The sequence below is a fragment of the Protopterus annectens genome, chromosome 17.part0, assembly GCF_019279795.1.
Source record: "Protopterus annectens isolate FY-2018-M chromosome 17.part0, PAN1.0, whole genome shotgun sequence".
Taxonomy (NCBI): Eukaryota; Metazoa; Chordata; order Ceratodontiformes; family Protopteridae; genus Protopterus; species Protopterus annectens.
This window is the reverse complement of record NC_056751.1, coordinates 7,185,601-7,206,163: the sequence shown is the minus strand read 5'-3', so window position 1 is coordinate 7,206,163 and position 20,563 is coordinate 7,185,601. Positions and strand designations below refer to the sequence as shown.

The window sequence follows — 20,563 nt, the reverse complement described above, 5'->3', positions numbered from 1 at the left end:
CCCAGCTCTAGAAAATCCTATGCTGACAAGTGGAAAAGGTATTGTTCCTGGATCCAGACTAAAGGAGCCGAACCAACACAGCCCTCCTTACCTGTCATCCTGCATTAACTTGCAGACCTACTCCACAGGGGCCAATCCTTCTCTTCCATTAAAATACATGCCTCTGCCATCTCTGCACATAACAGTACTGAGCCACCTCTCTTTTCACATCCTCTCATCAAGCAGTTTCTTAGAGGGGCTAACAGCTTAAGGCCACCAAGAAGAGCACCTACCCCTGCTTGGGACGTTAACTTTGTGATGGAAAAGCTCCCTGTACCCCCTTTGAGCCTGCAGCTTCAACAGAGTTAAAATTCCTCTCTTTGAAAACAGCCTTGCTTCTGGCCATCACTTCATCTAGAAGAGTGTCTGAGCTACAAACACTTATGGCTGTGAACCCTTCATCATTCTTCATGCTGACAGGGTCTCCCTCAGGACTAACCCAACTTTCATGGCTAAAGTGGTGTCCAGTCTGGCTCTCAATCAATCTATTCATTTGCCCACCTTTTTCCCTAAACCTCAAAATAAGGGGGAAAGGATCCTGCACTCTTTAGATGTACACAGACATCTCAGATTCTACCTGGATAGGACTAAGCCCTTTAGGAAATCTGTCCAGTTAATAGTCAGCTTTGCACCAGGGGCAGAGGGCAAAGCCATATCAAAACAAACCATTTCCAAATGGATAGCACACTGTATCCATTTCTGTTACAAACACTATTTGAAACCACCTCCACTGGGGGTCAGAACACATTCCACTAGGGCAACTTCAACCTCTGCAGCCTTTCTCAGAGGGGTCCCTACCAGGGACATCCTGGAAGCTGCAACATGGAGTTCTGCTCATACCTTCACCAAGCATTACCACCTGCCTTTCTGTTCCAAATCCAGGGCAGGCTTTGCAACCACAGTCCTGCAAGGCATACTAGCCAGCCCCAACTCTTCTTGACTACCTCCACCTATTCTTCTGCTTTGGGAATCATCCCAAGTGTAATGACTGCAACAGTGAAACACGAAGAACATAGTACAGTTGTGTACACTTACCATAAATGTAGATGTTCAAGTGAATTCACTGTTGCAGTCCTGGTTTCCCACCCTCCAGCCCCCTTCTCTCTCTCTCTTTCTCTTTCTTCCTCACTCTTTACAGGGCTATTGGTATTTACTTTCTGCTGGTGGAGTTATTCCACCGTAACCTAGCTACCTGTTTGGGGGCTCCTGACATTTGGGGCAAGAAAAACTGATGTAATGGTGTTGGCTGCCTGTTTTTATACCACTGACGACCTGACATCAGTCCTGGAGTGACAGCAATTAACGCAGAAATACTAAGCCTCTGGTATTCGGGACGACTGAGGGCTATCCCTGGCAGGATAACCCAAGTGTGATGACTGCAACAGTGAATACACTTGAACATCTACATTTATGGTAAGTGTACAGAACTGTACTTTCCGAGCCCTGCCCTTTGGACTCACCAGAGTCCCCAGGATGTTTACCAAATGTATGGAAGTGGTGGCTGCTCATCTGAGACTCAAAGGAATCTGAGTGGTTCCATATCTGGATGACTGCATCCTCACTGCCCCCTCCAAGCATCTTCTCCTACATTCCAGGGGCTATTTGCTCCAGATTTGACAGTCAGTGGGATTAAGTATAAATTATGCCAAATCAAATCTAACATGGTCTAGAACCTAGAGTTCATTGGTACACTTCTGGATACAACAACACAGGTTGCATCACTACCACCTCATCATATATCCACCATCAGGAATCAGGTTCATCTACTTATTTCCCATCCATTTCCTCGAGGAAGATCAGTTCTTCAAGCACAAGGATCTATGACAGAAAACAAGGGGGAACCATGTCTATTCCCTCTGCAGAGAGGTCATGATAGTGTGGGAATGGGCAATCTCATTAGACCACTTTCTAGTTGCAATGCACATTCCAGGAAAAATAAACATGTTAGCAGACAAACTAAGCATATCCATCCTGATGCATCACAAGTGGTCTCTCAGTCATAGATTCATAGGTAGGTACTAGGCTATAGGCCCAAGGGCCTAAGTAAGTCTAGCCAACAAGGTTCCCTGGCTTACGCCACCCAAGAAAGTTAATTTCCTGTGCCCCTGTCGAGTAGAGCCACAGAAGTGATCCCCGGGTGTATTTCCTATTTCTCATCCACTCATCAAGATTTTTCTTAAAGAGTGCTAATGAGGAACTTTGCTTGACATAGATGGGTAGCTTGTTCCAGAGTATGGGAAGTCTCTGGGACAGGAATCTATCCCTCCAGCATGTTCTGTTTATCGTGGTGACAAGGTTTAGGTTCCTAGAGCATGCTGCTCGGAGGGATTGGGATTTCTTTAGGTGTAACATGTCCAACAGCTCTATGTTTAACATAGCTTTATATGTTAGGCAGAGATCTCCTGGAAGTAGGCAGTGTGCTACAGAGTAAAGCTGGAGTGTTTTGAGACAGTGTAAGGCATATATTTGAGGCCAGTAATCCTCTTTGTGAGGTACTTCTGTGGCCTTTCCACCTGCTGCAGATGTCTTGTGAGGTACATTCCAAAAGGGGCGTTGTACTCTATAATGGGTCTAATGAGTGCCGAGTAGAAGGGAACAATGGCCTCTATTTTTCTGGATGAGAACCCTTTTGTGATGAGGTCTGCCACATAGAAGGATTTTCTGACTACTGTGGCGATGCGATTATCATAGGAGAGACTGCTGTCCACCTGGGTTCCAAGGTCTCTTATCACACATTCGGCATTAAGTAGACCGCCGTTTATGTGGTAGTTCATGGGTACAGAGTTTTTACCAAAGGGGATGACAATCACTTTTTGGCATTGAGCTTGAGGCCATGGCTCTGACACCAGGCATGTGTCTCAGTGAGGCCCTTCTGTAGGATATCCACATCATTTGGGGACTCGACTATGGCTCCTAATTTGCAGTCATCTGTGAACTTTGTTAGCCAGAGGCCTTCTGTGTTAGCCTATACTTCAGAGAAGTAGATACCAAACAGGCGAAGTCCCAGGACTGAACCTTGTGGTACTCCACATGTCACTGATTTGAAGTCAGATTTGGAGTCTGCAACCTTTACAGTGTGGGTTCTGTCAGTGAGCCAGTTGGCAACCCATCTTGTGACGTAGGGATTTATACCTAGTTTAGTGAGTTTAGGTATAATTCCAGAATGGGGAATGGTGTCGAAAGCCTTGGCGAGGTCAAGATAGGCTGTGTGAACCACCTTAGCCTCGTCTACGGCTTTGGTGACTGCCTCAAAGAAGTCGGTCAGTTTCGGAAGGCATGATCTGCCTTTCACAAACCCGAACTGGGTGGGGTACAGAGTTTGGACGTTACTAATGTCTTTGTTTATGAGTTCCATGGTGATGAGTTCCATGGCCTTGCAGACCAGGCTCATCAGGCTAATAAGGCAATAGTTACCAGGATCAGTGGTGTCTCCCCCTTTGTGGAGTGGGATAACTGTTGCTGTGCACCATTCATTGGGCACAAAGTCTGACGTGAGACTATGATTAAACATGGTGCTTAGGTGGGGAGCCAGTTTGTTCTGACGTTCATGTAAAATGCAGCCTGGGATGTTGTCTGGTCCCATGGATGCTGTGGTTTTGGTTTTATAGAGTGCAGCTTTTAACTGCATAAATGTGATTACAGGGACTCTGCATTCTTCCTATATAGATATGGGCCCTTTAGGGGGTGGGGGGGTAAAGTTAGCACTGAATCTATCTGCCAGGATGTTGGCAATATCAGTTGGTTCTGTCATTTTCATGCTGTTGTGCTGTAACTCAGAGCAGATCTGGTTGTTGCCATTGAGATTCTTGACATTGCTATAGAATGCTTTGTGGTTGCCCTTAGAATCAGTGGCGATTTTGTTTTCATAGCTAGCTTTGTAGGATCTTATAAGGGATCTCAGTTTCTTACTGAGGCTGACCTGGGAGCTCCTCCACTCATGGGATTTTACTCTCTTTTGCGACAGTTTCTTCCTTCTGTTGTAGAGTTTGTTTGTAGCAGGGGACCGTCATATTGGCTTCCTTTTTTTGGAGGCTAGTGTCTTGGTTCTGTTTGGGATAGCATGATGTATGCACTCTTGTAAGTGCTTATAGACTGCATTTGTGTAGGATTCAGCAGTCGTAACTGTATTGTCCATCTGCATGGGTGTCATGAAGTTCGCCACTTCTGTCTTAAGAAGCATGAAGTTGGCTTTGGAGAAATTTTTTACTTGGTTTCCTTAGTGGTGGGTGCGGGCGGGATGCGGATTTCTAGGGCGATTAGCTTATGGTCAGACCTGACCAACGAGGAGTTGACTTCAGGTGTGGAACACTGGTCACTCATGTTGGTAATGACTAGGTGTAGAATATTGTTACCCCTGGTGGGGGTGTGGATAAGTTGATCCAGGTCATTGGAATTTATGAATTTCAGAAAGCGGTGAGTGAAGGAGTTGGTACATGAATTTTCCCAATTAATGGTGGGGGTAGTTGAAATCGCCCATTATTAGGGTGTTTGGTTGAACCCTAATACTTTCCAGTATATCAAGAAAAGAGACATGGAATCCTGGGGCATGGTGGGGGATCTGCAGCAAGCTACATTTTGGATTGCAGTTTTGCCCAGAGTTAGTTGCACTTGGATAACCTCGGATGCATTATGCTGTGTTACAGGCCTGGAGTTGTGGATATCCTTAATGAATATGGACACACCTCCTCCTTTGGTGTTCTGGTCCAGGTTAGATGGCTGAAAAGTGTGGTATGAGGTATAGCCTGGTAATGCAAGAGTGCTCTCTAGAGCCTTGAACCAGGTCTCAGTCACTGCACAAATATAGATGTTCTCCATTTTAAGGAGTGCCTCAAGTGAATGCATTTTGAGATTTAGACTTTTAGCATTGAGTAGCATTACCCTCAGTTTTTGCTTGCCTGTTTCTGTTACAGTGGTGAATTTGTCATGTGAACCTTGTCTAAAAAAGGCACTATAAGGGTGGCAAGACCCTAAGCCAGTATCCAGAATTCCAGGGTTGACAGGTGCAGGCCATCTCTGGCAAAGCATCGTGGTGTGTCAGCCATGTCATCCCAGGCAGACAGATACTGGATCCCCTTAGAATGACACCAGAAGCTTAGCCAATTGTTGAAGTCAATCATTTTGTCCTTGTACTGCGGTATCCGATGGCAGGATGTTACTCAGGGCTAGGGTCATACCTGCCTGGGCTACAAGATCGGGGAGCTCTTCCATGTCTCTTTTCATGTAGTCTAGGGAGGTACATCTCAGGTCGTTCACACCAACATGGACAATGGCAGAGTCATATTTGTACTTGTTGTAGAGTGACCTGAGTGAATGGGTTATGTGGCGGATCCTGACACCTGACAGGCAGCTGACAGTAGCCTTCTTCTTCTTTAGCCTGGTGAGCGGGACATCAGTGTGCCTGACTATAGAGTCACCTATGACTAGTATGTTGGGTACATTGTTTTGGCTTATGGGCTGTGGTTTATTGGCACACTGAGTCTGTGGGCTATGTATCATTTGGGTTGTGTTGGGGGGTGGAGGTTGCTTGCATTTCTGCTTTGGAGGTCTCTGTTGCTTGAACAGGTTATTATTGAGAGCCTCTGTGAATGTTTTTGTGTTTCTATGAGTGGATTTTGGTGGTATAGGTTTAATGCAAGTGTTTACCTTCTCCTCTTGACTGTCAAGTTCAGTTTTGGTTGGAGAGACCTTTACCTCCAGTTTGGCTAGATAAGTGCATTTTTCACAGGGTATAGTGTTGGGTGGTAGGAGGAGAGGGTTGTCTGTATACATGAGGCAATTGCTACATTGCCCCAAGATGCCCAGATTCATCATATAGACAGGAGAGAGCACTGGGAGCTGACCCTTGGACATGCCTGAATAAAAAACTATTTTCCTCTAGAGAAGTGAGGAAAGTGAGTATAAGAGCTGTTTTTCTCTAAGCAAGTGAGGAAAGTAAGTACAAAAACTCTTTTCCTCTAGGTAAAGAGGAAAGTTGAGTGCTGTAGTAATTTGTAGCTTATTTAGTGCTAACAACAAGTTCTGAACAAGTGCTGAGCATGAATAAGCAAATTCAAGTGCTAAAACTGAGAATCTGTACCTGGATCTTGTGGTAGATAGGCTACCCAGTGCTTACCACTCCCACTGATAAGCTAGAATGCTTCCCTCCAACACAGAAAGGCTTGCCGGGCTCAGAAGCTTACAAGCAGTTCTGGAAACAGCAAATCTGTATCTGGATTAGACTAGTTACAGGAAAGGTGGGAAACAAGCACAAATGCGGGCTTTTAAACCAAAAGGTTGAAAGAGATGGAAAGGCTTAGGGGGCTCAGAAGCTTACAAACAGTCCTGGATACAGCAAATCTGTATCTGGACTAGACTAGTTACAGGAAAGGTGGGAAACAAGCGCAAACACAAGCTTTTAAACCCGAAAGCTGAAAGAGATGGAAAAACTACCCAAACGGCCAGTAAACTACAGTTACTGGGCCAGAAACCACTCTTGTGGTAGATAGGCTACCTTGTGCTTACCACTGCCACTGATAAGTTAGAAGGCTTCCCTCCAACACAGGAAGGCTTTGGGGGCTCAGAACCTTACAAGCAGTCCTGGATACAGCAGATCTGTATGTGGACTAGACTAGTTACAGGAAAGGTGGGAAACAAGTGCAAATTCAGGCTTTTAAACCTGTGGCAGAAAGGATCTTCAGTCCTTGGGGCCAACCTAGCTCCCACCTCTTTGCATCTTCCCACAACAACAAGTGCAGCAGTTTTTTTGCTCTTATCCCCCCTCATGGGGAATCACCAACAGATGAACTAGTCCTCACTTGTCCCCCTGGTCTTCTTTATGGGTATCCCCCTCTTCCTTTGATTTCCAAATTTCTGTATCAAGCAAATTGGCTGAAGAGCTCAGTCATCCTCATTGCCCCTTCTGACCTCGAAAGATATAGTTCCCCTTTTTGTGGTCTCAACCTTTGTTATCCTCCATAGATACTGGAGCCATCTCCTAATCTCCTGTCTTACCCATCAGGGATCCGGCATCCCAGCATCCAAGCCCTCAAACTAACTGCATGGTTTCTCCACTTTCAGTAATGGTTAGACAGCTCAGGCATTTTTCTCAGGTACGTAACAATCTACTAAGAAAGCTTACAAGAGCAAGTGGAAAAAAAATTCTCCCTTTGGGCTTTTAATAATGAGATTGACCCTTTTTAAAGAAGGAGCTAGTTTCCTTATGATTAAGCTGCAGTTAGCAGTTATCTCTAATTTTCACACAGGAGACAGAAATTACTCCGTGGCTTCTTACAAATTATGCAGAACATTTCTAAAAGGCATTTTTCTTCTCAGGCTACCAAAAAAAAATCGTCACCTCCAGGGATCTCACAGTTGTGCTACAAGGTCTAACTAAGAAACACTTTGAACCTTCAGCTAAAAGTGATTTAAAATTCCTTTCGTGGAAAACAGTTTTCTTGGTAGCCATTACTTCCGCAAATAGGATATCTGAACTCCAGACTCTTTTTTCAAAAACTCCTTACATTAGCTTCTATAATGATAGGGTTAACTTATCGGCAAACCCTTCCTTTTTACCCAAAGTGGCTTCTGAAAACAACATTAGTCCATTCATTTACCAGTCTTCTTTCCAAATTTTTTGAACAAAGGAAAGTACATGTTTCATCTACTTGATGTACGTAGACAATTATAATTTTATCTTCACAGGACAAAACAAATCACAAAATCAGATCAACTGTTTGTTTCCTTTTCACAAAAAAGACTGGAGTTCCCAGTTTCCAAAGCCTCTCTAACAAAATGGATTACATACTGTATTTCTTGGATTTTTCTCAGCAAGGCATGGTCTTACCCAAACCACCCAGTGCTCATTCAACCAGATCTATGGCTGCTTCATCTGCTTCTTGATCTAGATCATCTATTGATGATATTGCACAGCAGACACATGGTCCAGTACTCTTACCTTTGTTACTCATTACACATTGGATATTATTTCTAAAAACAGAACTGCCTTTGGTTCAGTGATGCTCTGAGATATCTTTCCATGAGCGCCACCCAAGATCAGCATAGCTGTGGACTCTGTCCTGTAGGTTGAGGAAGAATGAAAGGGACAAAATCAGATTTAAAAGTTATGTACTCAACATAACTAGGCATCTGTGTTGCCCATTTTCATTTTTCCTCAACTTTCTCTCATCCATCCCCTATCCTTCAACTTTCTGGAGACACCTGTAGGACTGTGTTTTGGAGCCAACAGCTCCGGTTTGAGGCCTTTCTTTTCTCTGTTAGCAATCCCTATCTCTGTCTAACTTTATAGGCCTAATGGCAACAATCTCAATCTGAGGTAATTTGGATGGACTAAGGCATTATTGGTAGAGGGAGGAGCTCGAAAATTGGATCCAAATTCTGGAGTATATGGCCGAGTAGGATTCAAGGATTAGATCTGAACCCATGGGTTGAGGAAGAATGAAAATGGATGGTTTAATTTGTAGGAGAACTTACTAAGACTAAAAAGAATACTTTACAATCAATACTCTAGCCCATTAACAAATTAAAATAAAATAAATGAAAAAGTAAATTAGTAAGTGAAAAATTATATGGCTCTGCTTACTGCTGCTTCTTGCTGTGGGATTTGAAGTCTTCTTAAGACACTCAGTCTTGCTGGCTGGAATCAAAGTCTGGTTATAGTTGCATTCACAGTCTGTTGCATACAGAAACTTGCAGAATATACACTACTAATGAGAGAATATACTTTGCAGCACCTGTCTTTAAGAACAGTAACCAATAACTTTTATAATAAACCACATGTACTTCTGTTACAGCTTCAGAAAATGTTCCACTTTACTTCTCATATAGTACAGATGATGTGAGAGATATAACATTTACCTCAGGACAAAATGTGTCCCTACCATACCCCTAACATAACTGGATTTAATACAGACTTTATATATATTTTAGTTAAACACACACCCTCTAAACGGAAAGATACTGCCTTGATGACGCAAATGCTGACACATCTGTTCTTGTGCAAATGCTGTTAAGTAAACTGTCTTCAAGGAAACGCCTTGTGGATTAGAAAAGCACATTTTTAAAGTTTCTTAGAAAAACATGTCCTGTTGTCCAGTGAAAGCAGATTACATTCTTGTCATGTCTGTAAGAAATCAGCTTTCTTGATGTGTGTGTAATACACTCATAAGCAAGTTCCTTATTTTTTTAAGCCACAGTCATTTAGTATGGTTGCTGATCACATATTTCTAAACTCTGTTTCTGCATTTAAGCAAGCTTTTTCTTTCAGCATATTTACAACAGAATTAATTTCAGCCTTATATTCATAATATCTAACAATTCCCTCTGTTTTTAAACATACTCAAAACATTTTATACTGATATGTATTTTTTGATCACATTATATAGAAAACACAAGAAATAAACCTTTAGTCTTTTGATACAACAAATCAAAATGCAATTTTACATAGTTAATACAATTATATTCAAGTATTACTACCAAACTGAATGTATTTAACAACTTTTTATTTTGCAGACCATTCTGTGAAATTATTTTATCAGTTATGAGCTGTGTCGGCTTTAGTTTAACTTGATTAATTTATTCCTTTGCAATTACAGAATTTAATTTATGACTTAGAACTGTTTCATTAACTCTTTGCAACTGTTGAATTAACTATTAGAGACAAGAACCATGTGCTACTGCAAGCATTTATACACTACTGAAAATATACAGTTTCAATGTCATTTTAACCATAACATTGTGATCATGTTTTTGAACTGCTCATTAACATCTTGGTAAAATACTGAACTGGGCTTAGATGAAAGCAATTATTTTACTGGGGTAAAACCAGTGATATTACAACTTGACAAATTACTTTTAAACTTATTACAATGTATTCTTTACAGTATGTATTTACACACTGAATTATTCTGCATTTGTATATACAAAGACTATCATTTGTACTGAATTTTTCTGCATTTGTACATACAAAGACTATAAAGTACATTTGGAAAACTTTTATGTCTCAAATGCATTAAAAATAATAATAAAAACACATTGCATCAACATCCTGCAACTTCCTAGGGGGGTGGTGGCCTGGGTTAGTTTTTTTTTTTACAAACACAAGGTGCAGGGTTTGAGTCTCACACAAGGGATATAATGCTGCTTTTAAAAAAAGGGCAAAGGGGTAGTAGTAGTAGTAACCTATAACAACCAACCCCAGCAACAACAGAACTTTCTTGATAGAACTCCAAGCTGCTTCCCCTCAGACTCCTAAGTCTAATGATATAAGTCTAAATCAGAACCCCACAGGCCACGTTAATATATTTGTCCATTGAATGTAAATATCCATCCACTGTAAATAGCAAGAAGAAGCTGCAAGTTACTCCTGAAACTGCATTTACCTTGGATGACTACTTTTTATTTCCTAAACAAAGACAACAGAATTGGAAGATGAAAAAAATTCAGACATTCTTTCATCCATACAGTTAAGAGGTAGGTATGAGTTCTCAATACAACTCTCTTCTCTTCACTTACTCCTGGGTAATTGCTGTTCAAAGGCAACAGCAAAAAATCCATATGAGTCCTCTTCTTCAGCAACACACACACACACACACACACACACACACACACACTGATTATTTAATAAAAATAATGCAAAAATACACTGACCTTTTTTCAAACAAAAAAAAAAAAAACTAGAAGGGTATACCGACATTATATAGTTACATAAGGCGGGAGCGGTCAAAACAAAAAAAAACAAAAAAAAAAAATGTTTTTGATTTTGCAGCATGTATGTGAGGGTTAGAGTGAAGGGCCGCATGGGGGAGAGCCATGGTCGTGGGCCCCATGGGCCACAGGTTGGACACGTCTGCTTTAGAAGTATCTAGTGGAATTGGCACCAAAGGCATATGTCCTGTTATTTTAAACTACATATTCAACAATTAAAAGTATTCATGCTTTTTTATACCAAAATTGTTTTGTCAAAAACATATTAAAAATAGTGACCAATCTTGTTCAGTTTTTTACATATCTTTACTCTGTCTTGTATAGCTGTGATCAATTTTAAGCCATCTCTTGTTTTTTAAACCATCTCTTGTATAACTTTACAGTTTAACAGGTTGCAATTATTTTTTTCTCTTGTAGCTTTATTTCTGACCCTTGTTGTTTATTTTTTCTGTAGCTTTATTTCAGACCTTTGTTTATTTTTTTTTTCTGTAACTTTATTTCAGACCCTTGTTGTTTATTTTTTTCTGTACCTTTATTTCAGACCCTTGATGTTTATTTTTTTCTGTAGCTTTATTTCAGACCCTTGTTGTTTATTTTTTATGTAGTTTTATTTCAGACCCTTGTGCAGCACTGCTTATACAGTCAGTGTAAAACTGAGAAAGTACCCCTCCCCCTGTAATATTGCACTATTGTTTATTTGCTTTATAATGTAGATCAGCCCAACACTTTGGTTATACATTTGCTTTATTAGGTTATTAAACTATAGACCTTTGTCTGATTTGATCATCTTTTCTGTTGCCTTTGCTGTCTACTTCTACTAGTAGTAGTTATTTGTACCTTCCTGTATAATTGATTTGAACTGTATGTATACTATAACCCATCTGTTGGCTATACTTGATGTAACTTTTTTATTTTTATCAGTGACATATATGCACAATTGTGATGTTTTATTATAATTACCAAATAATGTTTCCTGTAAACATTTTAACAAGTATGTTTTAATAATGATGCTTTAGAAAAACTCAAGCTACTTGTCTGGCAATCAGTCTTGTTGTTTATCTTATCTTTCCAACATTTCCTGTAACTATTCATTCAGTCTAGGAAGGTCTGAGCTCATATTTCATACTATGTAAACTATAGTTAATTTTTTTGGCATTTTTCCTTTAATGTGATTGTAATTTGCATAACTATGCATTTATACTACATAAACAGACATTATTTTACAATTAGCTTAAATGGATTTCAGTATTTTATTTATTTAACTATTTAACTGTTCTGCCATTAATTTTACAAAAACTGTTTAACTAATACCATCTGTGATTTTATTTCTTTTTAAAATTCAGAACTTTAACTGTTTGGTGTTACTATATAATTATAAAAAAATTGTAAAAAACAAAATAGATATTAGCTTAACATATGTTTATACTTACATTATTTATATTTGCTGTTGTCTGCCTTTTGCTTTTGTGCATTGTAAAGAAATGTACTCTAGATGAAAATAACATACATGCATGTCTGTCTTTTATCTGTATATCTTTATACAATCATGTCAGTTTTGTGACTTTAACTTTTTACTCTTATTATCTATTTTTATTTAATTTTATACACTAGAACAGTTTTGTTTACCTTTTGACTATGCTAAGAATGGCAGTCATATGCTCTACTTTACTGTAGTACTGATAAATACATTGCTTTAATTGAATGGAAGTTTTAAACATTTGAGAATGATTTGTCAGATCCTACCATCCTACCATGTAAGCTTAACCATTTTCAAAACACAAACATATTATAAAATATATCTCTTTTGTACAGATCAGCTGTGGTTTCCTACTCTTTCCCAATGTATGTAGGAAGTCAGTCTCTGTCAGTTCAGCTAATCTATTTTTTTCATCTCGTAACTGTTGTTTAAGAGTCTCCTGTAATATTGCATGGTCTTTCTGATATTTTTTAGTAAGCTGTTCTGCTGAATTTGAAACTCCTATGCACTTTTGAAAAGATGTATGTATAACTTGTCTAAACTTCCTGAACTCATTGTGTCTGTCTTTTAGCAGTTTACTACATTCCTTAGTAACAAAATGTACTAGGGGTTCTATCAGTAACTGATTTGACTCACATGTGGTGACAGGACATAACTGTTCAACATCTGAATATAATAGAAACACTTTACCCTTAGTTAATTCTTTATCATGAACAGATCTGTCTTTATAGTCTGTTTTTTAGCAATATGATGCAATACTTTTTTTATGGCATAATACACAAAGTGCAGTTTTTGTTGAAGCACACAATAAACATTTATCATATTTCACATGGTTTTCTTTGAGATACCAGTCAAATATTGTAATACATTTGCATAATGCCTTGCTATCAACCTGCCCTACTAAGGTTTTACATTTACTAATGTGCTGTGTATACCAACATTGCAATTTTTTTACATTTGCTTGAATTATGTCTGAAAATATCCATACTGTCTAATATCCAAACTGTCTACTATCCAAACGGTCGAATAGCATCCATACTAAAAAATGTGATGTAGAAAAAAGTCTTACCAGTGAACAAGAAAACAGGTGATCAGGCTGTCGTTGCAGATGGCTGGAAATTTTTCAAAGTCACTTGAGAAGCTGGTGAAGTACAACAGGCAGCGGACTGCTGTACAAGTGGACATCCACCTTTTCTTGAAGAATTTATGGCACTGCAACTTTCTTGAACTAGTCTCACTCCGGATTTTAGACGTCTAAAAAACTTTACTACTGCAAGCTGCATAAACTGGAATACTTCTGTTTAGGATTTACACATACGTACAAATGTTAGTTACTGCAATTTAACTGAAGTAACCCTCTGCAGGGCTTACCATCACTCCCCCTGTGTTTGAATGCAGATTATAGGTTCAAATGCAGATTTTAGGTTCAAATGCAGATTTTAGGTTCAAATGCAGGCTAGCTTGCCATTGAAAAAATATATGGCTCTGCTTACTGCTGCTTCTTGCTGTGGGATTTGAAGTCTTCTTAAGACACTCAGTCTTGCTGGCTGGAATCAAAGTCTGGTTATAGGTGCATTCACAGTCTGTTGCATACAGAAACTTGCAGAATGTACACTGATGAGAGAATATACTTTGCAGCTCCTGTCTTTAAGAGCAGTAACCAATAACTTTTATAATAAACCACATGTACTTCTGTTCCAGCTTCAGAAAATGTTCCACTTTACTTCTCATATAGTACAGATGATGTGAGAGATATAACATTTACCTCAGGACAAAATGTGTCCCTACCATACCCCTAACATAACTGGATTTAATACAGACTTTATATATATTTTAGTTAAACACACACCCTCTTGGTTTTGGAAAGATACTGCCTTGATGACGCAAATGCTGACACATCTGTTCTTGTGCAAATGCTGTTAAGTAAACTGTCTTCAAGGAAACACCTTGTGGATTAGAAAAGCACATTTTTAAACTTTCTTAGAAAAACATGTCCTGTTGTCCAGAGAAAGCAGATTACATTCTTGTCATGTCTGTAAGAAGTCAGCTTTCTTGATGTGTGTGTGATACACTCATAAGCAAGTTCCTTATTTTTTTAAGCCACAGTCATTTAGTATGGTTGCTGATCACATATTACTAAACTCTGCTTCTGCATTTAAGCAAGCTTTTTCTTTCAGCATATTTACAGCAGAATTAATTTCAGCCTTATATTCATAATATCTAACAGTAAGTGAATAAATAAATAATGGCATCAAGTTTAGAGATAATGAATTCATTGTATGTATTAAATGGGGTCTATATCACTTGATCAAAACACCAATTCAAAGAATATCTATTCATCAACCCCTATTCAGTGAACTACCTTTTTATCGAATGATCAAATCAGCGAATGTTTACCCAGGGCCCTAATTTAGTAGGCCAACATACCGAGTGATACACAATGGAATATAACAAACCCATCAAAGTGGGGGGGCTATGCTCCCACCCCCTTAATTATATATACTAACTCTGAGATTGCACTACAGTGGGGAAAAGGACAAATTTCCACGTTGGCCAATTAACTCAGTGCCCTGGGAGAAAGGTTTACTGATTTGTGCGTTCAGTAAAAGGACATTCGCTGAATAGGGGTCGATGAGTAGATATTCTCTGATTTGGTATTCCGATCAAGTGATGTAGACCCATTAAATATTGTACCAAGACTATACCTCTCAACTGTACAGTTTTTTTTTTTTTTTTTTTTTTTTTTTTCACATTATCCAGATTTTTGCCTCAGATTTCTAGTCTGTTCCTGCTAAAATTAGTTTTTATAGCAAATCAGTGAGACTTGAAGTCATTAAATTATGATAGGTATTTGAGTTTCAAACATTTTATCCTTCAGAAAATACATGCTAATGCAAAACCTGTTATTCTAGTAACTTTCTATTTTTATTTGAGCAATAATTAAAATCTGTCTGTACTTTTGTGATGTTGTCCCCCCATTATTTTGGTTTTATCCAGATTTCTTGTATTAAGAGGTAGAGAGGTATGACCAAGACTGAGAAGATCACCTTTGTGTATGTGCAAGCTTGTTATATAGACTTTTTCATCAATTCATTAATGTTTAAAGAAAGGCACTTTCATATTCTTTGGGGATGAGCTAAATACCATATGTTATGTTGTCCTTGTCTCGCCTTCACTCTTGATGGTTGGGTTCGGAACCGAGCATCGGTTCTGACTCGGCCACATACTAAAGCTCGAGAGCTTTCACTGGCTTGAGCCTAAACCCTATCCCAAGATGCCTAGCGACAGTGACCCAGATCTCGTTTGCTACTTGCTGCTTCGGGATTGCTTTTTCACTGGCGCAGTCTTAAGTTTCTTTCATTTATTCTTCTTTAAAGTTTTTTAGTGGAAAACTTATAATATCTTTAAGGTATTTCAAGTAGTTACCTTTGTAGAGTGGTAGGAGCATTGCTTTTGTTTTTTTTCTCACTGTTTTTGCTGTTACTGTGTGGGCCGTTGTTTTACTCAGGCCTTTCCCTCTCTCTCTCTCTCTCTCTCTCTCTCTCTATAAATTTAGTTGTCTCCGCATACAAATTCATTTGAGTTAGAGTATTCATTTCTTGTTCCCTTTTATTTTAACCTGTTTAGATTAGAGACCCCCCCCCCCCCAGTTTTACTACCTAACTTTCAAGGTTTTTTCCGTTTAAGTTAGAGGAGTCACCTCAGGTCAGAAGAGATCATCGTTTAACTTAGAGACCTCTCCTCTAGTCCCTTTTTCCTTCTTTACCTATAAAGTTTAAAAAAAAAACTTTGTCTCCTCTCTGCTTATTTTGTTAGTGTTTCCTGTATTGCGTAGGGCTGTTACTTTATAGCTGTGTATTTTTTCATAGTGCTGTTTAGCTATAGTTGTGACCAGGTCTACATTATGTCTAAGGATAGTGCTAAAGAGACAAAACAGTCTGGATTTAAAAAGTGTGACTTGTGCACACAGAAAATGTCTTTGACGGACAGACACACTAGTTGTGTTTATTGTTTAGGAGCCATTCACCTGCAGGATTCCTGAGCTGTATGTCATGGCTTTAGCTCTAGGGTCCTGCAGGAGTGGAAAAACAAATTGATAGTTAGGGGCTTGTTAAAGGGACCTTTTGAGACGGCTGCCGAAGGGAATCAGGCCTCTAAAGATAAGCCCTCAAAAGAATCAACTTCATCGGTTCTGGTTTCTGAGCCGACAAAGAGACTGGAAAAGCTACTAGCTTTGGATCCAAAGGCTATCGAGTCAGAGAAGTCCAAGTCTCCATCGGTTCCATCTGTATCATCAGAACCAACTTGGGACCAAAAAAGGAGCTGGTCACCATCCTTGGAGCCGGTTCGTTCTGTGCCAGAGTAACCCTTCTGCAATCAGTAGCTGGTAGCCATAGATCATCCACCTATTCCTCTCGATCGTCCAGGAGCTTATTGGACAATGATGTGTAGCTGGTGGTTAAGAGGTTGCTTCAGACATTGGCCCTAGCAAAAATTCTCTTGAGCCCAGCCCAGAAGGACGTGGAGCCAACCACTGAACCTGTCTTATCTTCTATTCCTCCTTCGACTTGGATGAGTTTGAAGCCGGAGTGCCTGGAGGTCCTTGTGGTGGAACCATTAGATCCAAAAACCACTCCCGGTGTTTTGGTTCCAACTTCCACTTCGATCTCCTCAATTTTACCTTCTATCGAGGCGTCTGGGCGCTGACACTCCCTCGTCGGGTCCTGGGGGAGAGTCGAATCGGACTCTTTTCGGATCCGACTCTTCAACTCTGGGCTTCGGCGCAGGTGAGTTGTGCTCCCACATCATCCTCAGAGCCATTATCCTTGGTGTGGGAGAAGTCTCCTGGTTCCTCGGAGCTGGAGACTGTCTCGGGCCAGGACCATGGTGCCCTCAAGATGATGAGGAGCATTCTGTCCCCTCAGACTGCTCTACCCTTGACTCCAGCCACTCTTCCCCCTAAAGGGCCAGTGTCTACCTCCCACCATTCCTCCAGCCCAAGAACAGAGATCCAATACCCCAGGACCCCCCAATGGGGGAGACACTCTCTTCTGAAACTTCCCCAGAGTATCCCTCTGAGAAGGTCCTTCGGAAGGGAACTTGTAAAAGGAAGCACCTGGACTTCCCTGAGTCTGTCACTTCAGATACGGACTTAGAGGATTCAGAAGGGTCCCCACATTCACCCTCTGACGATGTCTGTTTTTCAGACATCTTAGAGATCCTGAAGCAGAGGGGTGGCTGAAAGGCCCTCTCCCCTTCTGAAGATGAGTCTGTATACCTGGAGGCATTTGGATCTTGACCCTCCACCTCTTGGGTGTCTCCGCCTTTTGACCAGCTCCTTGGTGTAGTCAGTCAAAAGGCGTGGGGCTCTCCAGAATCTGTAGAACCCATTCCGAGGAGGCCCAACAAATTTATTACAGCCCCAGATGACAAACATTTCCTGACCAAAGGTGTCCCAGTAGATGCTATGGTGGTGGCAGTGGCCAAAACTTCTTCATCTGTCCATCCACCGAATAAGGAGTCTGAAACGATGGACAGATACGGGAAGTGTATGTTTTCTTCAGTGGCCTTTACTCTTAGGTCACTGAATTACTTAACCCACTTTACTCGAGTTCAGAGGGATCTCCTCAAGGAGCTTTGAGATACCCTCCAAGGTACTACAGCTACAGGGGTACCTGACAAGGTAACCTCTCAGCTTACTACCTTAAATTCTATAGTAAACTCTTCCATACGCCTCATTTCATATGCAGCCGATGGAGTGAGGAGGGCAGCAGGCACAGGAATAGCTCTGAGGAGACATTCCTGGATGTGTCTTTGTGAGTTTGCTGAACCCTTCAAATCTTCCTTTATTAATGCCCCTTTTGATGGCTCATCTTTGTTTGGGCCAAAAGTGAAAGAGACTCTTACTAGGTGCAAACAAGATGGCAAAACTCTGTCTGCCGTGGGAGTACATCTTTCTGTCCCTGCCAGACCTTATCCCAAGGGTCAGAAGGGCGGAAAAATGTGGTACGGAAATCCCAAAGAGCTTTGCCGGACGCACATGGTGAATTTTCCCCCAGGGGCATAGGGGGAAATAACAATGGAAGACGCCGTCCTCGCGGCAGAGGGAGTCTGCAGTACCAGGGTGACAGAGATACGTTTTCTGGTAGGCCCTTCCAGCACTCATGAAAGGAGGCCTGCCTGTCCATCTCTGGAGGCGGTCGTGGGCAGATTATCACTGTACCCAAAGGCCTGGCTGGACATCACTCAAGGCAAATGGGTAGAGTCGATCATATCCAGGGGGATACAACATTCCTTTTTCCTTTCCACCCCTTCCACCAAGGTCGATCTCAGATATACCACCCAGTCAAAGGGATCAAGCAACCGTAGAAGTTCAAAGGTTGCTAACAAAAAGAGTCATCCATAAAGTCCCTGCAGACCAAATCGGATCTGGAACTTACTCAAGGTTCTTTTTAGTTCCAAAGAAGACAGGAGACTGGAGGCCCATTTTGGATCTCAGCAGACTAAACAAGTCTCTAAAGAAAACAAAGTTTTGGATGGTGACACTGCAGTCTATACTCCCTTTTCTGGGAAAAAATAATTGGATGTGCTCTATAGATCCTCAGGATGTGTACTACCACATAAAGATGGTAAGGCCATCCAGGAGGTATCTACGCTTCCGGCTGGGAGCCAGTCATTTCCAGTTCAGAGCTCTGCCCTTAGGTCTCATTACAACCCCCAGAGTGTTTACCAAATGCATGGCAGTAGTCACAGCTCATCTGAGGTGTCTAGGATTCTGAGTGTTTCCATACTTAGATGACTGGCTCCTAACCACCACCACCGAGCATTTACTGAGCAAAGCATGGGACACTGCCATTCATCTTTGTTCAGAATTAGGAATCACTATAAACTTCGAAAAATCTGCCTTGTTGCCTTCAGACTTAAACATAGAAGACATGGTAGCAAAACTGCCTCACGAAAGAGTACTAACGGTATGCCATCAGATATCAATCTTGTTCATGAAGAAGAAGATACAGGCAAAGTTTGCCCACAAGGTCCTGGGTTCAATGGCAGCTGCAGTAACGTTAGTCCCACTAGCTCATCTACACATGATAATACTACAGTGGCTACTCTTTGCTCAGTGATCCATGCTGGAGTTAGTTAATTACGGACACTTGCAAGAGGGACTTACGATGGTGGCTTCAGTCCACGCAAGTAACGATAGGCAGACCATTTGTTCTCCCCCAACCAATAGCTACAGTGACCATGGACGCTTCCCAGATAGGGTGGGGAGGGACATTATCTGGGACAGACTGTCCAAGGGACCTGGCAGGAACACGAATACCACTTGCACATCAATGTCCTATAGATGAGAGAGGGGCTTCTGACGTTGCAGGCATTACAGATCTCTCTTCCACTAGGCACGATTGCAGTACAAAGAGACAAAATGTCTGTGGTGTGGTACATCAACAAGCAAGGCGGAACCAGATCTTACCCTCTGTGCCGAGAGGCTTTAAGAGTATGGCAATGGGCAACATCTTCTCAAAGTTTTCTGATTGCAACACACATCCCGGGGAAATCCAAGGTGATAGTGGACAAATTAAGCAGGGCAATTCTTATGCCTCATGAGTGGTCTCTGAAACAGGAAATTGCGAACCAAATTTTTCGCAAGTGGGGTCAATCTTGCTGCAACCTTTTTGTCACATCCATGAACTCCAAATGCAGCAGTTTCTTTGCCCTAATCTCCCCTCCGGGGAGTCATCAAGGGATGCATTTGTGCACGATTAGCCCCTGGACTTCTTTACGCTTTTCCTCAGTTTCCATTAATAGCCAAAGTTCTTCAGAAAGCCAGATTGTTGAGTTGCAGGCTAATTCTCATAGCTCCGTACTGGCCCCGTCAGATATGGTTTCCCTTTCTATGGCCCCATTTTCAGGAGGAGCCTTGGATCTTGGACTCAGTACCGGATCATCTGATTTATCAGTCAGGAACGCTCCACCCCTCTATTCCAACCCTCAAGCTGACAGCATGGTTGCTCCACTTCCCATCTTAGCCAGGTTTCCAGAATTATCTCCAGCAGTGCAACACATTCTGGTTTCATCGCACAAGACCACAACTAGGAAACTTTATGCAAGCAAATGGAAGAGATTTCCTTGTTGGGCTGACAAAAAACATATAGACCTTTTTACAGCCCCTATATTAGCAATTCTTGAATTTTTAACAGAAACCTTTAATCAAGGTGTGGCTGCAGCCACGGTATGAGTACAGTTAGCTGCCATATCTAACTACCATGTAGGAGACATGGGATGTAATATTATGTCTCACAGATTATGCAAAGCTTTTATGAGGGGTAGGTTCCTCTTAACTCA

The 20,563-nt window shown here is 41.0% G+C and overlaps 1 protein-coding gene across 1 annotated transcript in view; it reads left to right on the top strand.

Annotated features, from left to right (window-relative positions):
- LOC122791839 (PH and SEC7 domain-containing protein 3-like) overlaps positions 1 to 15,949 on the top strand; it is a 2,374,133-nt gene extending 2,358,184 nt beyond the window's left edge. Inside the window, exon 11 of the mRNA XM_044059799.1 lies at positions 15,905 to 15,949. Within this exon, the coding sequence (XP_043915734.1) occupies positions 15,905 to 15,949 (45 nt within the window). The remainder of the gene's footprint in view (positions 1 to 15,904) is intronic.
- The last annotated feature ends 4,614 nt before the right edge of the window (positions 15,950 to 20,563 follow it).